Here is a 22,454-nt window from a genome sequence, read left to right on the forward strand (position 1 = left end):
ATGTGTGTTGCGCGCCTATGTGGGGCTGTCGTGATGTCTCGCCCGTCATGGGGTGTTTACAATTCTTGCAAGCAAACGTCACAAGTTCTCGGCTTGGGGTTTTTTTGTAAGACCGCCATCTGCCATCTGCCTTGCACTGTTCTCTCCACTTTGCAGTTTGGAAATCAAGTGCAGACTGCACCCAAAAGAGATCTCGAGGCTTTTGGCATTGTTTTTTCACATTGGGCCACGCAGACCCTGTTCAAAAGTGTGTGCCGTCCAGTAATTGCTTCACCAATTATCAGAATCTGCCATTGTTAGGGCACATATACTCTGAGCAGATGTGTTGGACCTGAGGGTTAAGTGAGCGTTTGGCTTGTAATTTGTATCGCAAGTCCTCGACAAACTGCATCAGCGTTTGTCGAGGACTTGGATCCAATCGCATGCTTTGTGCCCAAGAAATCACGACCGCCAGTGTTGCTTGATGAACTTTTGAAAAAAGTCTACTCTGAATTGGCCCAAGGGTAGAGGCTGCTAAAGGTTTAAGTCATGAACAGCATGCAATTTTCACTCTTGTCCAGGTTAACTCCAGCTACAGTGAACGTCCTTCATTGTGGAGTTCATTTATGTTTCATAAAGACCCATGGACGTCTCGTTTGCACAGCAGGCATGCTGGATTGTCACCCGTCTGATTCTAAAGTTGGGCTGAGCAAGAGGAAATCAATTTTGGCGAACGCCGGTTTAGAGACCCCAGTTTATAGAATCTCTTTATAGCGAAACCTGCTTTAGAGAAAATGGTGATGAGCCTCCTTTTAGCGAATTCGGTCGCTGCGAAGCGGCGTGCACGGTGGGCCAGGTGGTTTAACATTTTTTTGTAATGAGCTGCCGCAGATTCGCCGCGAAGTGACGTGAACCGGGGAGGTGGGGCGAACACGCGCTCCAGGGATACACGCAAAAAGTAAAGGAGTCTTTTTTTTTTCTTTTTTTTTCTTTTTTTTTCGATAACCGGCGTTTCTCTAAACTGAGACTCAGATTTCTCTAAACCGAGCTTCGAGAAAACGTGCCCGTCCTTGTAAAATCTGTTCCTCTAATTTCTCGGGACCCAGGGAACAACTTTAGCGTCGCTCATAAAAGCGCCTTCGCGCCTCTTGTAAATTACTACAGCGGTTACTATTTTGACGCGAAGCCGTGTGGGCCGTGTTCGTCCAAGTACAGTCCAAAGTTCGTCGCTGGGCGTTCAAAGTTTGAGGAACCTTTGATCCACCCACGGGACGTTTCGATTCCGGAGCTCGGACGACGCGGTCGCTAGGCGACCGCCGCCAAAGCGTCGTCATCCCGCGTCATCGCTCCATCGCTCGCGAGATTTGACGAGAGGCCGGGGGCACAGGCCGGGGGAACCGAAAACGATGGCGTGCGTGTGGAAGATCAAGTCTTTCCTGGCGCCTTGTTCGGCGTCCCTGGGTCCCCAAATCAAGAGGTAGGCCCTGGCTTTTCTTGGACGCACCGCTCCCTCGGACGCGGGCTGCTCGCAAGCCGCTCCGCCGCGCTGGAGCGACGCTCGCGTGCCGCCACCGCCTCAGCTGTGTGCCTCCGAACGGCCAGAGGTCACCCATAACGGGGCTTTAACCGGGCCCACTCACGGTGCCGCGAGGCTGCATTACCAGCTCCTGGCCCATTCTCAAGGAAGGAGCGAGAAATAGCCACCGCCCCGTAGCAGCGTCAGTTTGACGGCACCGACGACGTTTGTGCACTCGGCGACAATCTGGTCAGGAGCACGCAGCTTCCTCCTAGGACATGGAGGGTAACACCACTGTCCTCTGCTCTACTCCATTCACCCTTATGTTGAGACTGCAGCCCAAGGTACAAGCGCGAGAGCACGAGACCTCGGCCACAGTTACCTCGGCTTTGAAACGTCTTTCCGCGGAACGAGCGCTCGCGCTAGAAAGGCACATCTCGAAGGGGTGCGCGCGGGCTAGCTTGTATGTTTGGCTGTTGTAGCTTAAATGTGAACAAACCATAACGTTCGGGGCCCAAGAATCGCCCGTCGAGTGGGGCTCGGCTGCGCCGTGAAGGGACACGCGCGTGAATGGTTCTGACACGCGGCTCCTCTCCCCCGGCCGCAGGGCCTTGAGCACGACCCCGTGCAGGCAGCTCAACTCGTCCGAGGGCTGGCTGAGCAAGCTACTGCACGTGCGCAAGATCGAGCCCGGCAAGGACTCGCACTCCCGGCTGCTGTCCGACACCGAGATCGTGTACGAGCTGCAGAGTGAGCGCCCCACCGACGGACGGCCGCCGAGGCTGCAGCGCTGACCCTTGCCTCTTTGCAGTTCACGACGTGAAGCCTGACGCCGTCCAGCCCTACCTGCGGGGATAGTGAGTATAGCCCGAGCGTCCCATACTCCGTACACCCCAGAGCCGACAGGGCAATTGAAGCTCCACGCTCCAGTCTATCTTTTGCCGCATGATCACGCTGCCACCCATACCCGCGCGCAGAAAGTGGGGTCAGGTGATTGAAGGAAGGTGGCTGATCGGTCTGGCGAAAACTTACTTTGTTTCACTTTACATTGGACTCTAGCCGACGTCGTGAGCCACATCCCAGCCAATTAAGCATTGTGCGCATGAGTTAATTTGCCCCGCCCGTCACTGCCTTCGTCCCACAGGTCACTTGAGACTCGCACAGCATTGGATTCGCGCCGATGGCTTGTAGCGTCCAGCGCAGTCCATCGTGATGAACCGCAGAAATGGCATTGACACAAACAGGTTTTGCATAGTTGGAATGGCTGCATGCATTATAGCCTTGGGGTTTCCCCCTTGGAGTTGGGAGAGGTGGCTGCCACCATCTTTTGTTGTGTATCTCGAGCGCCTGTTGGGACAGTCATCTCTGCTGTCTCGGCGAATCCGTTATCTCGGTGTGCAGGCAGCAGCACTCTCCCTCGCTGCTGCGTGACAGTGTGCATGGACAGCACGACGCGCATGCATTCTCTCGGACAGAAACTGTCCACACCGCTAGGGGAGGATTTTGCGTTCTAGGCGTGCTGTCTAATGCAGATGAGCGGAGTGAAATGTATATTTTTTCTATCGAAGTATTTGGGTCCTTTGAGGGCTTGGCTTCCACTGCCCTGTTTGCTTAGGGGTAAACGGAGTACGGGGGGCGCCACCTATACCTTCCCCTTCCTCTCCCGCAAAGTGAATCCTACTGCCAGCTACTACAAAGCAAGGCGCCAGACTGCGAGCTCATCGGCAGCTGGCAGGTGGTCATCGGGGACCAGGACCAGTACCGTAAGTGGAGCCCTCCCTCCCTAACAGATTTGGTCGCTCGTCCTTGGTCTGAGGCAGTTGGCTATCCCAGAAACATTGGGGCCGACATGGCTTTTGCCTCGTGTCCACAGATCTCAAGCTTAAGTCCTAAAAAGTTTTTGTCCTTTTGTCTCGAGTGCCTGGTCAACTTGCCCAGAGGCTCGGCTGACCCGGAAAAACTAGCCAAGAAATGCGGGGTCTCGAATTTGTATTTGTGCTTCAGGTTGGTGTAGAGCGCCATCTCTGATTTGGAAAGTAATAAGGCAGGCAAGCTGGTATGTGTTTGGAATTGTTGCCCTAGAATGAGGGAACTAACTAGAGGGATGGACATGTCATTGTACATCCATCCTTCTGGCTAGTTCCCTCGGTGTCTCGACTCTGCATCATGATGATTCATAGGATTACCCATCGCCTTTAGGGGCATCCACCAACATTGTGTGTGAACTTTTGGTTCTTTTTTTGCATGCTGCATTCATGTGTACGATTTTGCCCTTGTTATTTTTAATTTTCCTGCCGTCTCTTCAGCTTGTCAGTCTCTAGGTATTTGGTTTGATCTCTCTGGCCATTAGTTTTCAATACTTCTGGAGTGATTGTTGCGTCATCGGCAAAAAGTTTAATTTTTTTCTTCACTGCAAATTATTGTCACTGATATATGGTATAAAAGGTAGCAGTTTAACTGCAGTATACAGAAACTATTGCACAGATACCACTGTCGGGTGTAGCTGTGTTGACGTGTGACTCCAGGAAAGTGATGAATTATAATTGCTTCTGATTGAACAAATATTGAAGCAAATGGAATGTGTGAAGGAGTGCAAAGGAACATAAAGGTTAGCTTTGGTAAGAAGCAGAGCAAAATCAATGGCACCATTCATAACCTTATTATATAAGAAATACGTTCATGTACGGTTCTCACGTTGAACAGAACTGTAAGCGAACATTTTCTAGGTAACCATTCGTAGTGCTGATAGACACCTTTGCAACAAACTCCGTGGGATTGACGAAGGCTTTTAGTGTACAAATCAATTTTTTGTTATGCGCAAATAAAAAAAATTTATCGCACGAAATTTAATGCGATTTGTCGCATAGGTGCGCCTGCACGACATAGAGGCTGTTCCAGTGCTGTTTCATTGGTCTCGTCTAAATTTTAGCATTGTAAAAAGGGAAGTTGAATTTCAGTCAAGAAAAACACTAGACTTGTCACACTGCAGATTGTAAATCTAGACCCGGAGGGAAGTGGGCAAACATAGTCGAGGACTTTGGGCTCAATCTGACCAAGACTCTAAAAGAACCTTGCTGGATCCGCGCGAGGGCCGGCGTGCTCGTCGAACGGCTGCCCAGGCGGCGAGAAAGGGTTGTGGCTGCCCGCGAAAGAACTTGTCTCATGAGAAACTTAATTCTGCCCAAATATGGGTGCTCCAAGACCAACGACTTACACACTTAATGAACTACAAAAGCGTTCCCTTTCCGTCGCATCTATTGGCCCGCCGAGAATGTGACCAGTTGTTTTGTTTCCTCGAGTTATGCTCCATGTTTTGCGATCTCCCGAAAAATGGATTGATGAGATTCTAGGCTACTCTTTTGTTGCAGGTGCCAAAATTTTGACTGCGTGCTGTGTGGCAGCGGTACTATCAGCACAGAAATTGCACCGACTCCAGAAAAACTGACGGAAAGCCATTAGTTTCTCTTTGTTTTTGTTCTTGCTTGAGCCGCTTTATACGACTGATCCAACGTGGTCAAGATGTTTTGGTGGTGTGTCATTGATGAGGACAGAAGTTGTAGCAGCGATTCAACTCTCTCAGTGGTCTCAGCTAGGTTGGGGCAGCTTGGTGCCCCTATCTGTTCTTGCTTCTCATCTTCTGTATGCCGCTCGTGCTCTGATGCACCAGAATCGAGCATCCGCACACCAGCAATCAAAGCCGATGTTGAAGGCCGACGAGGAGCCAGAAAGAAGCAAACTCCTTCCATTTCTCCTTTTTGTGGGGAGTATTTTGGAGGCCTGCTCTTGTGGGGAGAGGGGGAGAGAAGAGTGCAAAAGGGAATTAAAAAAGGAAATGGTACTTTTTTTTTCCGGCAGGAGACGATTCTGTAGGTCTGCCTTTATATCTAATAACAGCCAACCAAAGCAAATGAACTACAAGAAAAATGAAAGTGATGAAAGAATGAGTGCTCCTGGGAGCGCATGGGAGAAAACAAAGACAACAAAAGAACTTGGAGCAATGTCTTGCCACTCAAAGGCACAGAACAAATACTGGTTTGTTATGTTTGATATTTCACTATTCTCGGGTTTTTTATAAGTGGGTTTGACTGTACGTACAAACTGCAGGTAGTGCCGTACTGCTCTCTTGGGGCTCGAGCTTTCTTAATACAAGAAAATGTAATCCCTGCAGGGCGAAAGTCTCCTCGATACATTGCCTACAGAAGCAAATATTTAATTTTTTTGAGGGATTCCATTCGTTGGAATCGTCATTAAAAGCTTCTCATTTATTTTTTTTGTAAAAGTTTTTGAGCAAATGGTTGTCTTGCATCACAACACAAACTTCAGCGGGATTAAACTGACAGGTGCCAAGTAGTAAGTATGTCTAAGACCTATGCCGTATCTGTATTGGTTTGGCAATTTTATGCTCCATGCCCACTTTAATGAGGTATAGTACTAATGTATGAAGGTTCAGTGATTCCAGCACAAAATCCACAATATAAATTAATTGTGTCTGAAAATAATTTGGTTCTCACCTTTCTTTCTGGAAGCAACACTAGGAAATTTTAACGTGAGCACACCTGCGGAAACACATTTTCCGAAGTTCTTGCGCCCCTTAAACCCATCCTGAATTAGTACTGTGCCCCCCTTCTTCCGCCCAGTGCACATCTGGCGCTTCAAGCAGGGCTGGCGCTCCGCGCACGGGTCCATCAACGTGTGCAACACGGACGCGGACCTGGTGAAGCTGCATGCGGACGAGGCCAAGCACCTGCGGGCACGCCAGAATCAGTACATGCTCCCCTTCAGCTTCTGGGGCAACCCCAAGCCCAAGCACCACGGGGGCATGTACGAGATACGCTCCTACGTGCTCAAGGTGGGCCCCGCCTCTGTGCTCGCTCGCGCAGCCTGGGAGTTCCAGCAAAGCGGCGTGCTGTAGTCACTGACATGGATGGGCAAATCTCTCGAATGCCCGGGCTCCAGCACACGCTCGACACCTTTTCAAACGTGACACTTCAAACGGCGTAAAGCGACATCTCGCTACCATACGAAAGAAAGTTACTGTTTGGCTGTTTATTTTTAGTTTGGACATCAACCGTGCAAACAGCACGGCTTTCCTCCTCACCTTTTCCGTTACGTCGCACACGACCTGCCAATGAAGTGCACCCCACCGGTTCCGCCACGGCCGGCGGTGCAGCAGGACAAAGTCCGAAGAGGTGCAGCCATTTGGGTTTGGCTCGCACAAAGAGGCTTGACCTTCTTGCCGTCTTACCCTTCCCTTTGCCGTTTCGGGAGGCTCAAAGTTGAACAGCAGCGAAGGCCTCGACTGATAGCCAACGGCGCGTGAGTAGCTGTCAGGACCTGCGTAATGAGCTAGCTCCAGTCCTCCATCGAGGACAGTTGTAAACCGGCATGTGCCATTTGAAATGTCCCGTTTGGACATTCACATGTGTGAATGTCCAAACATTCATGTGGCATTCACAAGAAGCTGAAGTGTCATGGATCGAAGGATCTCTCTGTCATTCTCATCTCGTCAGGGACTCGAGAAACATATATTCTTGCATATACTGTGTGGGTTTTTCACCGAACGCCGGCCAGAATGTTTGTGTAAAAACCATACGTCGCGCGTAATTATTACGGGTGTCGTATTGGTTTGGTATTGAGGTATGTGGCATTTAGTAAATTTAGTTTTTGATTAGATTAGCATGATTAACCTTCTAACTAGTGAAAATAAGCAATTTGTATTGGAAACTCAATGGGCAGTGTTGAAAACAATGGACCGATCTCGCCAACCAGTTTGGCTAAGTCGCTGCTGCCACAATACATCGAGGAAGCTTCAGTCTTTTTGCACGAGCGAGAACCTTGCTGGAGCTCTGCGCATGTAGAGCCCAAGACTCATTGCCGTCTCGTGCACTGCCGCCTGCTTTTTGCGAGTTAAAGTTATGGTGGCATCACAGATTTGCCGAACGCTTGGTAAGATCGGTCTAATTAATTGGTAAAGGTTTGAAATATTTGGAGCACATACTTTATTCTTTGGAGTACCTAAATTAAATTCAACTTTGACAAAACCGCATGGTTTTCTTTATTTTTCTTGTTGTTTGCTCCGCCAGCCTCGCACTTGTAGCGCAAGCACTAAATTTTTTGCACTACCATGCATCCCAGATATTCCAAGTCTTTGTAAAAATTACTTTATTTAGTGATTTTCGGCAATGGTTATAAAATTTCTGATTGGAACCATTTGTTGATTTTGTTTTTAGAAAATGTATTTATTCAAAATTACTTCGGACCTTACTTGGTCAAAATATGGCACCAGTCATATTTTTCTCTGGAATGGACAGTTTCCGCAGGAACAGTTTAACTGGCATTCTGTGAAGCACCCAGCATATTACTCCATTGATTGCCTTCATTCACTAGTGGGGTCAAAAGTCCTAAACACAACTTTTTGGTGTATCAATAGATCTGCCAGTAACCCCTCACTTGTGGTGTTGTGAAGATATTTAATTCTCGAATTGTGGTTCCAAATAACAAGCTCTTCGATATTCGCTTCGAGTTGCGTCACAATGGTGGCACGAATGACGAGGCATCAAAGCACCGAGAAAACAATTTTTATTGAGGGAAGCTTGTGCTTACCGACAAGGGGACGGTGAGTAACGGCACAGTTAACGTCAATGACTGTGTCCTATATGACAACAGAGGGCAAGGCCCACATCTGGCCTTACACCTTTGTTAGCGGTCTATCTCGCACCTGCATCGCCGTGAGCAGGAAGTGACGCCAAGACACAGACGTCTGCCACTTTGCCGGGGAATCTCGTTGAGCTTGAGTATGTTTGCCAGTTGGATAGGTACATATGACGATGCCATGCTCAAGACTTATTTTCTAGGCGGGGTTGGCTACGCCGCACCAGTTAATCTGCGATAAAAGAGATCTTTCGAGTTCTCTTACTGACATTGGCAGGTTTCTACATGGAGGTCTTCATGCTCCATTTTTTTCACTCCGGGGGGTGGCCTAACCAGGGTTCTTTCTCTTTCAGCCCGGAACAATGATTGAGTGGGGCAACAACTGGTAAGACTGCCACTCCTACCTTTCGGCTCGCATAGGGTTGCATTTAAATTCTCATTGGCAGGAACTTACCATTATATCCCAAGAGATAACCCACCTAAAATCGACAGCAAATTGGATAAAAATAATAAGTAAACTAACTTTCAGTACAATATAAAAAATAAAAAAACTGCTTTGTTGAGATCGGTTATAACGAAGTCGTTTATAACGAAATAGTGGCTAGAGCGAAGTGATCATGATTTCCCATTCCCGTTTGCACTTTTTCAATGCATTTGTGTCTGTTTTTAGCGAAAGAAATTGAGCGGCTCCTGCAGATATGGCGAGGAGAAATTTTGTGATAATTTAAAAAAAGAATAAAATTCGGAAAGTTTACTGTAGGTCTCGAAGCCAAGAAGCTACCCAAAACAGGCTGCAGAAGATGCTGGAAAGCCGCTGGCGGCAGTCTCTGCAATGGTGTCTGCTCCCCGCTCCTTATTTGGGAAGCGGCTTTACCGCATCACGCGCTGAGAGGCCGTCGTGGCATGCCATCCTGAATGAAGTGTGAATAAACGTAAAGAATGCCGTCCACCATCGGCGTTCTTCGTGGGGCCGTCGCAGCTGTTGACACGGTTCATACGTAGCAGGATCTTTTTTGATTGGAGCTTCTCGCAGTTGGCGAGAAGCCGCTCTGATCTAGCAGAGGACACGTGAAGGGAAGCCTCGACTGCTTTCTGCAGGCTCAGTAAACATGTGCCCGTGACTACCCGTGTTATCTTTTCTTTTTTAGAGCGGAGCTGTTAAGGGCTAGGTTCCCCAGGATCATGTCCGGTATGTCGACACAAACCTACCTGGACAGCTACCGCCATCTATAAGTGACGGCGGCAAGCACACAACCAGTATGGCTTCCACCGTCGCTCGTAGATGACGCCAACCTTTCCAGCTATAATAGAAGAATGGATAGTTGGGCGCGTCGGTGGGAATTCATCGCAGGAAACAGCGCGAAAAACAGACGACGATGAAGATGAAGCACACAGTGTATCGAGTACAGCTCTGCTGGTCTTCCTTCTTCACGAGAGTGGAAAGGCTGAACGTTTTTTTGTTTTTTTTTCATCTTATTTGTATGAGTTTATATATAACGAAGAAGCGGATATAGCAAAGCGATTTCCGATTCCCGTTGACTTTGTTATAACCGGTCTCGACAGTAGTTTTCTATGTTGTGACCCTCAAAACTTGTGATCGCAGGAAGGGACGGTGAACCAAAGACGACTGTCCTTCCCAGTCAGCAATGTTTGCTCATCTCCCTTCGTGTTTAGGTAACACCGTTTTTGGCGAGGTCACCATTAGCCAGTACCCTGCGATTACTAGAAGTGGGCTATCTTTTGGCGTTTTAGAAAAAATGGCAAATGATGCCAAAAATAGGGGGCTGGCTATTTTTCGGGTGTGAGGCATCTCTCTGGGTATTACAGTATTTCTTTATTTTTGTTTATTTATTGTATAGAGCAGACCAATGGATGGTTGGAGCAGGAAAGGCATAAACGGAACAGTAAAAGCAGTTAACGATCAAAACGTTGCAAAAGCATGTACAGGTGGACACCGTCGCTGCAGGAAACATATGAGCAAAAAAAGAAATGAATGAAGCAAATGCAAATTTTGTCACTGGACAGACATTGACACTGTGCTATCTGGAAAGCAAAATAAACAAGCAAGGTACATTGTCTCTGGACTGAATCAACGAGCAGAAACATGAATAGGTACACAATAAGTCGCAGAAAAAAAAACAGGGAGGATTAGGCAACTTATTGTGCAGCGAGTGTTAGGACAAGCTATAAAGAGTTTGGTTTCGTGGGCAACCATCTTTTGGGACTTCTTGCAAATCACTCTTAACACTTTTGGCCTTGCTTTCCCCACACTATCTCAAATAATGAGACGTTCTGGTCAAACTCCGTGAAGTGGCAAGAAATGTAAGCTTCGGATTTTAAAGATCAATGAGGCAGGTGCATGCTCCTTTTTACGGGAAATTTCTTAGACTGGACCGAGCGTTGGTAACGAAACTGCTATCGGCATTTTGTCCCGACACCTGGGCAGGCACAGGGTAGAGCGTCTACCTCCACCCTGACTTTTGCGCATTTCTTTCAGGGCCAGAGGCATCAACTTCCGCAGGGCCAATGCGGTGGCTGGCTTCTTCTCCCAGATTGGGCAGCTGTACATGGTGCACCACATCTGGAGTGAGGCCTCTTTCCCGTCCATCAGAGCCGCTCCTTGCGCATCCACTACTGTCGGCTGGTCCCGCCCTTCACTGGGCCGTACAACGAGCGGCCACTTGTTCTAACTAGTGTAGGCTAGCAACACGGGATTGGTACGAGGCAGAGAAATGAGCTCGGCCGTCAGTCTGTCGCCCCTCTCATGGCCGACATGTAACTTCCGGACTTTTCCGCAACATTGCAGGGTGCACCTTTCTATACAGAGACTGAACTTGTGCCATTCTGCATGCCTTCTAGTCACGTTTATGACTGCGCTGCTTGAGTTGCAGGACTCTAAAGACACGTAGCATTACAGGTAAAAGATTTAAACTGCCGCGTTCGCTTGCCCGCAATAATGCAGGATCCGAGAATTGGTGCGAAGCGAGATACTTCTACTGGGCGTCGACTATTTTGGGACATGTTGTTGAGGCTAGCATAGCCTCCACACTGCTGTAGCCCCTCGCTGCTGCAAGAGCACGTGGCTTTGTCTCGCTCCTCATTCGCACAAACTCTCGCGTAAAGGAGATGTCACATGGCCGTGCGCTAGCACAAATAGGTTTGATACTCGAACACCCTAGCTACAATAGCGCTCTTAACTGTCATTAAGCCAACGATTGTTGACATCTCCGAACTGTCATCAAGCTGAACTAAATTGTCCGGCGTTACACTGTACATAGGCCTAACAACCCCAGTAGAGATGCACGTCAAGGGACACAGTTTAAACCGAAACGAAACCAAAGCTGATGTCACATTATCTTTTTTTAAAATAGCGACGCAGATGAATTATATGCACACTTTTTATTTATTATAAACACTTAAAACAAAATAAACTTTTTGTAAAGAAACGACAATCAGAAGGTTTCACACAAATTCAAGCAAGAGAGCAACGAGGTAGAGGGCCTGAGAGCAATAAACTGGCAGCTGAAAGTGACCCCTAATTGGCCGCCGCCATGTTGCACATTTTTGACCACTAGACATGTGACCTTATAGTTTTACGTCTAGATTTTAACGAAGTACCGCTCACAAATAATTGCCTATTGATCTTTAATAACAGTACCGACGAGACAAGTTACGTTTCGTTTGTTTTTGAATCCAAAATGTTGCTTTTACGACAAAAACTTTGGCAGCTTCTCAATGACTCCACTCGATGCCATCAGCCGCATTGCTGTATTTTGGGTTTTTATCAGAGCTAGAGACTGATCTCTGGGGCTAACAGTATTGAAAATATAGTTCATCATGTTTCTTTACAGCAATTGGAATACAAATCTTGGCTCAGTTTTGCAGAAAAGCCTCAGGATTTGGTACGGTCACATGTCTAGTGTCAGAATTGTACAACATGGCGGCAGACAAGTGGGGGTCACTTTCGCCTGGTGAACGGGACACTAGTTTATCGCTCTAAGTACCCCTCTACCTCGTTGCAAGAGAGACACTATGAAAGTCTTAGCGGCACTGACATTACAATGGCCGCCCTCGCCTAGCTTTGGCTTTTCGCAACATGCCGTGATCGTTCTAGCGGCAGCTCTGTTCCTGAGCCATAGCTTTTCCGACATATTTGCTGTACTACACTTTCTAGATACCTCACCCAGTCTTGCACAATAGTAAGTGCTTCGCCTGCGCTGGCCATGGACGGCGATGCGGCAGATGCTGCCATCTTTAGCTTTATTGGGGTAAACACCTATCAGTTATAATCCGTTTCACCTTACGTTGTACCTCAGCAAAGTCTAGAGGCACGAACTCGTAGCGTTGGCAGCTGCCCTTAATGCACCAGAGCAAGGAGCTCGCGCATATAGCCTTTCCTGCGGTAGATCAATAGGTGAAATCGAGTATAACTGAAAGTGGCCGACTGAGTTGAACTCTATGATTGTTAGCGGCTCGGTGATAGTTGGCGCCGCCCAACTCCGGCCGATCGCGATTGGGTCAACTGTCGTTGGCTTAATGACATTAAGAGCACTAGTGTAACTAGGGTATTAGAGCTTGCAGAAACTACGCTAGCTTTGACAACACGACACAAAAAAGTTAACGTCGAGCATGGTTACGTCTCTCCTCCCCACTTGTGCTTGCAGCTTCACTGATAGAGGGTGCACTTGCAAATTGTGAGATGGTTTCTGCAATGATGATTGAACCGACCATTCTGAAGATGCTGTAGCAAAACCTACTTCAATAATATGTTTTAGCGAACACTCGTTGCGAGTGTGTGTGGTGGAGACCTCCGTCGACTGCTCCTAGGATGTGTAGGGTGCGTTGCCTGGTTGGCTAGTGCGCTCGTTTGCCTCCTCTTGGCCAGAAGAAAGAAACGGCTCCCTCTAATGTGCATCCGCCTGCACTCGGTTCCAGCGTACAAGGACCTTCATGCGAGGAAGGAGATCCGGGAGGACAACTGGAGGAAGCCCGGCTGGGACGAATGCGTCGCCTACACAGGTGGGACGGGGGAGATTGTAACGACACAAGCGGACGGTCTAGTTGCTTAATCATCACAGAAATCGTTAGTGCAAAAGACAAGTAGAAAACAGGACAAGCGCTGCTTTCAACTGAAGTTTTAATGAAAAGACAGAGAAAGGGAAGGACGAGGGTACAGTGCTGTCTTGCCAATTGCACCAGGACGGTAAATAGGAGGCGCCTCGGTCGACTGCAGTCCGTGCGACTGGTGGCCAAAAGGGGCAACTTTGGGAGGGCTTAGCCACCGAGTGATTGGACACGAGCACTGGGTCACGGTACGAAAACGAGCTCGAACACTGAAGCTCGAGATCGGGTCCAATGATTGCTGCTTGAGCCGTCTTGGAATTGCAAAAATTCTCCATAAGATGGCGCCACCTGTCAAACCAGACTTTATTGCCTGGTGGGTATAGGGAGACCTTCATTCCCTCAAAAAAGCATCTATAATGGGAATTGTCCATAATAATGGTCTAGTATTCTAGTTACACCCATTTATAGAGGGCACTACTCGCTTCGGTGCGTGTGAACGCATTCTTTTGTCGATATTGCTGCGGTAAGCCCTGAAATGTCTACTGCTCGGTTATCAGCTCGTAGGGTAGTGGCTTACTGTGTGGACGCTGTCTCTACCTCCGGAGCTACCCAGCCAAAAATTTAGTTTGTGTTAGGCCGCATTTAAATCGGCCCTCCGGAGCTTTCTGCGATCGTCTGTTTATGTTGTTATATTGCGTAGTAGGTGCAAGTTAATATGTATACAAAGTTTTAGATTACAAAACCGTTTATTAAGCAGATGGCAGTAGAAATATATCGGGACTATTTTCTCTTGAAGATCCCCCATTCCCTGCCCATCGCTAAAACTTCACCAATGGAAATGCTGCATCTCGCAGTGAATGCGAACGTTATTATATCGCAACACTTTTTAATCTTGTTGTAAATTAGAGTTTGAGAAAAACGTAAACTGATTGTGGTGCGGGAAACATAGTCCGCAATTATCGCTCCAAAACCAGCGAACTATGTTTTCTCCCCGCAAGCTTGTTGCTAGGGGGTGATGCGTCGGCGCGTCGGCTCGTCTGCTTCCCGGGGCGTCTGCTGGCGTGCGTTTCCGGGACACATGTTCCTTCTTCCCGTGAATCCCGGCTCCAAAACCAGCTTTGCGATTTTTCCACGTCAACGAGTCAAACTTTTCCTTGTTATCTGTGGAATGCGACTGCGTATTGCAGTAGCAGCGCGACGGTGCGGTGCGACGAACGACGACTGCCTATCACAAACTCCGGGCCCCTTGACAACGGTCCGCGCGTGTTCGAGAGATTTCTCCGCGGGTCGGCGGTCGGCCGCGTTGGTGATGCGCAGTGACGCCGGAATCCTTCGCTTACTATTGGCCGACGCATAAAGAGATGCCCCTCCCGTTTTCCGGGGTCATCTCAGAAAGGGGGGCGTGCCGGGGACTTTGATAGACATTTTAATAGGGAAATCCACCGCGCATGACGGTAATTTTATGATTTTTAGGATCCTTAGGCCCTGTAGATTGAGTTACCGCCATAAATAGACCATCGCAGAACGCTCCGGAGGGACATTGTAACGTCCGGCATTCGGCAGTCAGGCCAGGCCTACTATCCCAAGTGAAGGTCGAGCGAAATCACGGTTGGCGACGAGTTGTTCGTTTTAAATATTTCCATTTTCCCACGTCTGCTTCCGTCGGCAGATTACAACAAATGAGATAAATGTAATTACAGGGTGTCCCCCCAAAAAAAATATTTACTGGCTTTTTCCATATTTTTCCATCGCAAAAATAAACTATCCCTTGCCGAACATTCATTCTCTGCCAAAATGTAGCACTAGCGGTCTGAACCATATGTCAAAGGTTCAGCACTAACTATTATTAGAGCACAGCTCTTAGGCGCCCGTTTCCGGCATGAGTGGCGTCGGCGTCAGTGTAGCTGTACGTTACATTATGGGACAGTTCACATAATGACGTCACACATGTTGTCACGTGTGACGTCACGAGGGTAAAGGGGTGTCCAAACAGGACACTACAAAACGCACGACTCCGACAAATCGTGAAAATTGAAGCGGGCTTGAAGCAGGCGCGTCTGCTTCAATTTTCACGATTTGTCGGAGTCGTGTGTTTTGTAGTGTCCTGTTTGGACACCCCTTAACTCGTGGCGTCAGCGCGTGTTGCATCATGGATAAATTTCCCTGCTAAATTTAGCGGGAAAATTTCTCTGCTAAATTTAGAGGAAAAAATTTCTGCAAACTTTACCAGAAAAAATTTTCCCGCTAAATTTAGCGGAAAAAAAATTTTCCCGCTAACTTTAGCAGAAAAATTCCCTAAATTTAGCGACAACATACCCTGCTAAATTTAGCGGAAAAACGTATTTAGCGGGAGAATTCCCCGCGAAAGTGGAACTTTCCCGCTAAATTTAGCGGAAAAAATTGCTAGTGGAGTAAACTTTCCCGCTAAATTTAGCGGACGACATTCCCTGCTAAATTTATCGGAAAAATGTATATAGCGGAAATTTTCCCCGCTAAATTTAGCGGAAATTTTCCCCGCTAAATTTAGCGGAAAATTGCCCCGCTAAATTTAGCAGAAAAAGTTCCCTAAGTTTAGCGGACAACACTTTCTGCTAAATTTAGCAGCAACATGTATTTAGCAGGAAAATTTTCCCACTAGCGGAAAAATTTCCCCGCTATATTAGGCGGAAAACGTTCCCCGCAAAGTTTAGTGGAAAACTTTCCCCATTAAGTTGGGCGGAAAAATTACCCCCTAAATTTAGCGAAAAAATTTCCCCGCTAAATTCAGCAAAAAAAATTCGCCGCTAAGTTTAGCGGGAAAATGTTCACGCTAAATTTAGCGGGACATTTAACGCAAATTACCCGCTAAATGGGAGAGGAGCAGGAGAGGAGGGTACGGATGAGGAGGAGGGGCATACTCTCCTCTCCATTCCTCTCCGTCCCTCCCCCTCAACGTCTTCAAGAGCTGCGCTCTAATTCGGTGTTACAGGGGGTTGTAAAAATTTTTCATTTTTTTATTCAAAAGTTATAAGTGATTTTCTGAAATTTTTAATGGGAACATGGCAGCCGACAAAGCTCTCGAATACATAGAGCTTTATGACGCCAGTTATAAAAAACACGCCAAAACTGGCCCCATTTTTTATCAAAATTTTCAGAAAATCGGATAACTTTTGGATAACAGTTAGTGCTGAAACTTTGGCATCATTTTCAGACCGCTAGCCCCACATTTGGGTGGAGAATGAGCTTTCGGCGGTGCATAGTTTATTTTTGCCGTGAAAATGACACTAAATTTTTTTGGGGGGGACACGTTGTAGTTATCCAGTTTGTCTCCAGAAATGTTGCCTATATAGCATATCCATATTAACAAGATAGGGCTGTAAAAATTAAAACTGAAAATAAAATTAAATAATATTTTTCTGTTGAATTGTTTTGCAGCCAAGCTGTTAAGGGCTAGTTTTTCCCCATGGTCGTGTCCGTCCTCAAATGGCCTGATGACACAGATCTCTGGACAGCTACCGCCATCTATGAGTAACGGTGGCAACCAGACAACCGTCTTGCCAGTTGTCTGGTTGCCGCCGTCGCTCATAGATGGCGGTAGCTGTCCAGAGATCTGTGTCATCAGGCCATTTGAGGATGGACACGACCATGGAGAAACTAGCCCTTAACAGCTCTGCTGCATGAAAATGAGGAAAATACAGTTGTTTTTTCGGGTACCTAAGTACTATGTGCGAGGAGTAGAGTAGTTGTAAGGTTGTTGTCCCGGACCTCGGTGGGAACCCTGGAGGTGTCTACCGTCGAGGGCCGGGGGACCGTGGAACGATGCTGGTTGCTGGAGAGCTGGCTGTAGGCGGCGAGGACTTGGGGCAGGGACGGCCAAGACCGCTTAGTGTTCGATTAAAACACAAAACTTTACTTGAACAGTGCACGATACAATCAAACAACTGGGAATAACTGGCCTCACAGGCTTACGATCGCGAGACACGAAGTCAAGTGTCCTACCGCGCACAGTGAGGGCGATGGCTAAGTAGCCAGCGAACAAGGGCTGCCGCGTGCGGCAGGTAACGCGGCGGACCGCGGGAGGAGAACAGCCAGGGGCTCGCAAGCCCGTTCCAACTCGAGGCTCACACGCTCGGTCAGGGCTTAAGACAGTGCGCCGGAAACCGCTCTGTCCAATGAGGGCTTTGTCTGCATCCCATTGGGTCGAGGCCCCGACGCACTCTCGACCTATCGCACGAGAGTTCGTTGCTGTTGCCGAGGTGGTCATTAAGATCGGGCCCTGCGGTTGAGAGTCTAAACCCCGGTATGTTTATGTTCCGAGGAAGATCTACTGGCTCTCGGTTTAGGCGAGAATCGTCGAAACGTGCCCCGCCAGCAAACGTCCTTTCCCCCGGAGCGCGGGCAAGAGTCTCAGCGTAAACGAAAAGCGCGCCTGGGAAGCCGTCTCGTGGATATTCCCACGATGCCGGGTCCACGCCGGCGTGTATACACCAGTTGCACCCGGTGCCTCTCGAGTCGAAGTCACGAAACACTGGAACATGACCCGAAGTCTTCGAGGAAGTCGTTCGAGCTTGAGACGCGGCCCAGTTTACGAAATGGCGCTCCAGCCGATGATAGCCGCACTCCGGTGCCTGCCCCGAACGCCCGCGTAGATTTGTGTGTCTGGAGCCCCGGGTAAGAGGCAATGCCCGCGGACAACGACCCCCCGTGGGGGATATACAACTCCGTTCGTAGTAGACGGAACAAAGTAAGACACATGCAAGCGCTAAAGCAAAACGAATGACCGAGGCTCAGCGCAACATACCATAAGCTAAAACTAAACGCCGTCTTGGCGGCGCGCGAAATTTGCCACCGCCTCTACAAGTAGGGTTCTGCGAATATTCAAATTTTCAAATGATAGTTTCAAATAATACGCTATGTAATATTCTCTTCAAAATGAACATCGATATTCATACTTTTCGAAATGTTGATTGCGGTGAGTTAACCCCCTTTTGTGCGCTTCTCCTCAAGCACCAGTGCACTGCTGAGAAGCAATACCCGCAGAGCTGACACCGCTATCTCCCGACTTGCATTGCCGCAGCGAAGTCGCGCGCTGAGGCGGAAAACACACGTTCAAAGTGGTTTTGTGCAGGCGCGCGCCTGCTGTATTAAAGAGATAATAATAATAATAAACAGGAAATGTTGTGATTGTTCATATTTACATTGCGATAAAATCTTTAAAATTTAACTGTGGCAAGCATATATGTTAGGCAGCGATGTTCTAACAACCTATGTCCTTTATTTGTGATTTTTCTTTAATCCAGAATCAAAAAGAATTTGCATATACAAGCTGATTTATAAATCCCCTCATTTAGGTATGACTGGGCTCCTTTATAGGTTTAGTTTTATGTAAAATTTGTCATTTACTTGCCATCCCAATGTAAGTATTGGACTTTCTGAGGCCACAGTCTATAAATATTGCTAGATTAAATTTAACAGAGCACATAAGTAAGCAATTATAAGCTCGGGGACAACCTTTGTGAGCGTGGCGGAATTTTAATTTAAGCAAGGTGTAACAGTAGTCAAAGGCTTGAAGAAAGGCCCAGCAACTATTCAATATTTGATTCAAAAATATTTGGCCAAGACCACTATTCACTTTGAATTTGCTTTGAACCCAAAACCCATGGTTTGTAGATGCCTAACGAAGAGTTTTTGGTTTTTGTGCGAACGGTGCTCACATCAATCGCAATGAATAGCCAGCGCTATTCATTCTGATGAGTTAGAGTAGATATGTGCTCTGTTTGGTTGCTCTATGAATAGTAGCAGGTGGAATACGAGCTAGAGCAGCGTGATACAAACCCTGCAAGTAGCCACAACTGTCTTTTTGCGTCAAACACAGACCAAAGACGCCATTGGTACTCCTAATAGGTTAATTGAGACATTGCAAAATTACCGCCATATCAAAAAAAAAAAAAAAAATCTAGCAGCCAGGTTCCCTGTAGGTATGGCACTTTAAATAGACTCCGAACACTCCAACAACCGCAGTATTTTCCACAAGCTAACTTTCAAAGAGATTGTATAAAATTTTCTGACATCAAAGCTCAAAATTGTTTGCTCCAAAAGTGGGAATCTCTGCTCCAAGACCCGTTCTATCCTACTACGAGAGCTACTCCAAATCACCCCTTGTCAGTTCCACCCTGTATCGGTTGGACACACATAGTGTGCACCAGATTTCTTAAAGTTTTGGGACAAGGTAGCTGAAACACCCTGTATAAGTTAAAAAAAGTGGGACAAGCTTTTCTCACAAATACCTCCAGTCCTTCCGCTTTAGCGAAGCGAACGCTGGAGAGAAGGCAACTGCAGAAGAGAAACCAGCAATCATGACAAGCAGAGAGCTTTCTGGGAGGGTATTGTCCCATCTTTCTTAACCTTCAACTGACTCTTGTTGTGCAGGAGTGTACCCACATATAGGATTATTGAAAGTAAAAGCGAAAGTGCAGGCAAGCTGGTGGAAAAGAACACTAACACCCCCCACCCATCCTAAAAAAATTTTTTTGCCACGCGATTTAATATTGTGTTAGAAGACTACCCAACCAATATTTTGCTACAGCATCACATATATCTTTAATTAAGTAAAAAAACGCAACTGCTCCATACCAAAACTGAAACTGGACTGGGGAGGATAAGTACCGTGGTGACTATTTTGACGTCCACTTTGAAATTAATTTTAAATATATTATTTTTACGTCCTGGAGACGCGAAATTATGTTTAAAATCATTTTAATGTCCCCCTTCAAAATATCTCCTCCTCCTTATTTTGACATCTCGACATCTCAAATTTAGAACTTTGGGGCACTGCCATCTAGGCACCGGTGTTACTCCGCTCCGTGTGCCGAATCACGGGACTGCCTTCGCCCGTGCCACAGTCACGCCTCCTCTTCTAGACCGCCCTAACTGTACACTTGGTCAATCTGTCTCCTACGGCTGCTGTATTGCGGGGAGCATGAGGCACCTCGACTAGCTCTCGTAAAGTCTCTGCACTCGTGTGGCTGTCGGTGGGAAAAAGCGTCTGTTTTAATTTGCAGTTCCGCTGATCCGAGAGATGAGATCCCGGTGGATGCGGCCCACGGACTTCTCTCCACTCAAGTAGTGCTGCCGATTCGTGCACCAACCCTCCGCCGTGTCGCTACTCCACCGTGGCAAAGCCAAATCGAGGAAGAGTCGTTGTCTTGTGCGAGTGCAAAGACCTGGGAGCCTTGAGGGATGCCTTCGTCTACGCCTTGTTTCTCTTGTCTTAGTAATCCTGCAATCTTCTACTTGTCCTCGAGTCTTCTACTTGTTGTTATTCTACTTTTTTCGCTCTTTTAACTGGGGACTTGTTACTTGTTTCTATACTTGGTAGTATTCTACTCTTTTCACTCGTTTTTACTGGGTGCACAACTAGAATGTTCTCTCTGAGTGACTTACAGTTTCTGGTACAAAAGCGCGAAAGTATTTTTTTTTTCTTTAATTATTATTTAGAAAATCTACAACCTTATCTCGCGTCTTGCGTTCTGAAGACTTTTCTTTTTCACATTTCATTTATGGAAGTGAAAACATCAATTTTTGGCGGTTTGGACCTCTCGTTAATGTTTTCTAGGACCTATACCTTGTTGGGAAAATTTAGTGTAAATACTTGTAGCTATACACAAGCTTTAGTTTATAAATAAAATCTGTTCAAACTGGTACAATTAGACTCACTCACTTCGCTATGCTCTGACAACCGGGCAAAGAAAAACTTGCAACTATACTTCGTTTTACGATACGATGGACCGCTGCAAACGCTACAAGTTGCCCCAGCCAATCTCCTTGTCTTCTCTTCTTGGTGTCAACTTTCGTATTTCCTCAGTCTCTGGTTCCTTCACATTGTTGCGCCCCTACTGAAGCTCATGTGAACATCGCAGGGCATAGGACTGGCTTAGGAAATTCGTAGTGTCCTCTGCAGTTCATCATAGTGTCAAACGAAGTATAGTGGTATGGTGTTGTGCAGTCTGCAGTGCCATTTACTGTGCTGCTGACAATCTGATGCGGTAAGTGTAGTCGCACTCTCTTTGAATTCTTTGGGGGCTGGAAATGCATGTGGACCAAAGTGTTTTTACAAGCTTCATTTTATGCATTTAAGTTTTATTTTATGCTGGTAATTAGAAAGGGGGCCCCAGATAACACCGACCAAGCTCTAATTGACACAGTGAATGATTCCTGTCCACAAATGATTACCTAAGGAGTTGGGTAGAACAAACTATATTGCTAGAGACTCTTGCGTCCATCTCAAAATTTTCCATACTTTTATTGTGAGAGACGTGTCAGTTTCCCGAATAAGTGGGGTTCGCGTGGCGCCCCCTTACGGCAAACCGGGGTGACGTCACGGCGAGGAGAGAATTTTTCCCCGACTCGCGCCGCTCGCCCTGTGGAGGCTGTGACGACGCTAGCTGTCGGCGCGCTCGTTTCTATTTAATTTCTTTTTGGCGTGTTTTTCGTAGGAAGTGTAAATTTTTATATGTGCCATTATTGAGGTATGGTCTGTAGCTACAGGCGAAACTTCAACCAACAGTTTAAGCATTGTTGACAGGGCAGGCAACGCATGAATCGCAGCTGGTATATGAAAATAAAGAAATATGGCCACAATTGCAGGAGCATCACTATAGATTTACATCTCGCACAATAAATGCTGCTGATGGTCTGAATGAATTGGCAGGTTATGTATACTATTTGTTTTGTACCTTTCTTTTTAAACAAAGATCGCCGAAGCAGAAAAGCTGCATACTGCTCGAGCAACATGCTAAATACAGTCTGGGCCATTGGGGGAGAATCACAAGACAGCCGAAGTGCAGGGGCAAAGTAAAAAAACAAGGAACATTTATTATATACATTGCTCGCATTTGTCCTTTGCTGGATTCGGATAGTATTTCAATGGACTACACGGGTGGTATCTGTGGACTTGTTTATATCAACCCTCAAGTAATGTATAACAAACGTAAACGAAGGTGTCTAGCTCGTTATTAGTCTCTTAAGCCCTAAAATTGAGATTTTACTTAAATCGAATTGTACTGAAGCTAAAATACCAAAACCTTTTATCACGCAGACTGTCGCCCTTCACAGGTTCCACATTTTCTGCTGCTAGCGCGGCATCTACCACTGGACAGACGTTCGAATGATTGCTTTTACTCCTGTTTTCCTCTGTTGTCAGAGAGTCCAGCTGTAGGGAGTTTGGAGGCTGAGGAAGCTTTTGGAGACCTGCAGCAGTGTCCCT

General features: G+C 47.0%; 1 protein-coding gene across 1 annotated transcript; it reads left to right on the forward strand.

Moving 5' to 3' along the window:
* The first annotated feature begins 1,335 nt into the window (after nt 1–1,335).
* Nucleotides 1,336–20,892, forward strand: LOC8026674 (protein NipSnap). Its single transcript, XM_029978327.4, has 9 exons — nt 1,336–1,456; nt 2,103–2,245; nt 2,307–2,352; nt 3,167–3,258; nt 6,133–6,344; nt 8,500–8,531; nt 10,644–10,732; nt 13,082–13,165; nt 20,251–20,892. The coding sequence occupies exons 1-9, from the start codon at nt 1,386–1,388 to the stop codon at nt 20,313–20,315; spliced, it is 834 nt and encodes a 277-aa protein (XP_029834187.2). The 5' UTR covers nt 1,336–1,385; the 3' UTR covers nt 20,316–20,892.
* Nucleotides 20,893–22,454: the final 1,562 nt, after the last annotated feature.

This window comes from Ixodes scapularis, unplaced genomic scaffold (assembly GCF_016920785.2).
Source record: "Ixodes scapularis isolate PalLabHiFi unplaced genomic scaffold, ASM1692078v2 PGA_scaffold1__304_contigs__length_218370807, whole genome shotgun sequence".
NCBI classification, from domain to species: Eukaryota; Metazoa; Arthropoda; class Arachnida; order Ixodida; family Ixodidae; genus Ixodes; species Ixodes scapularis.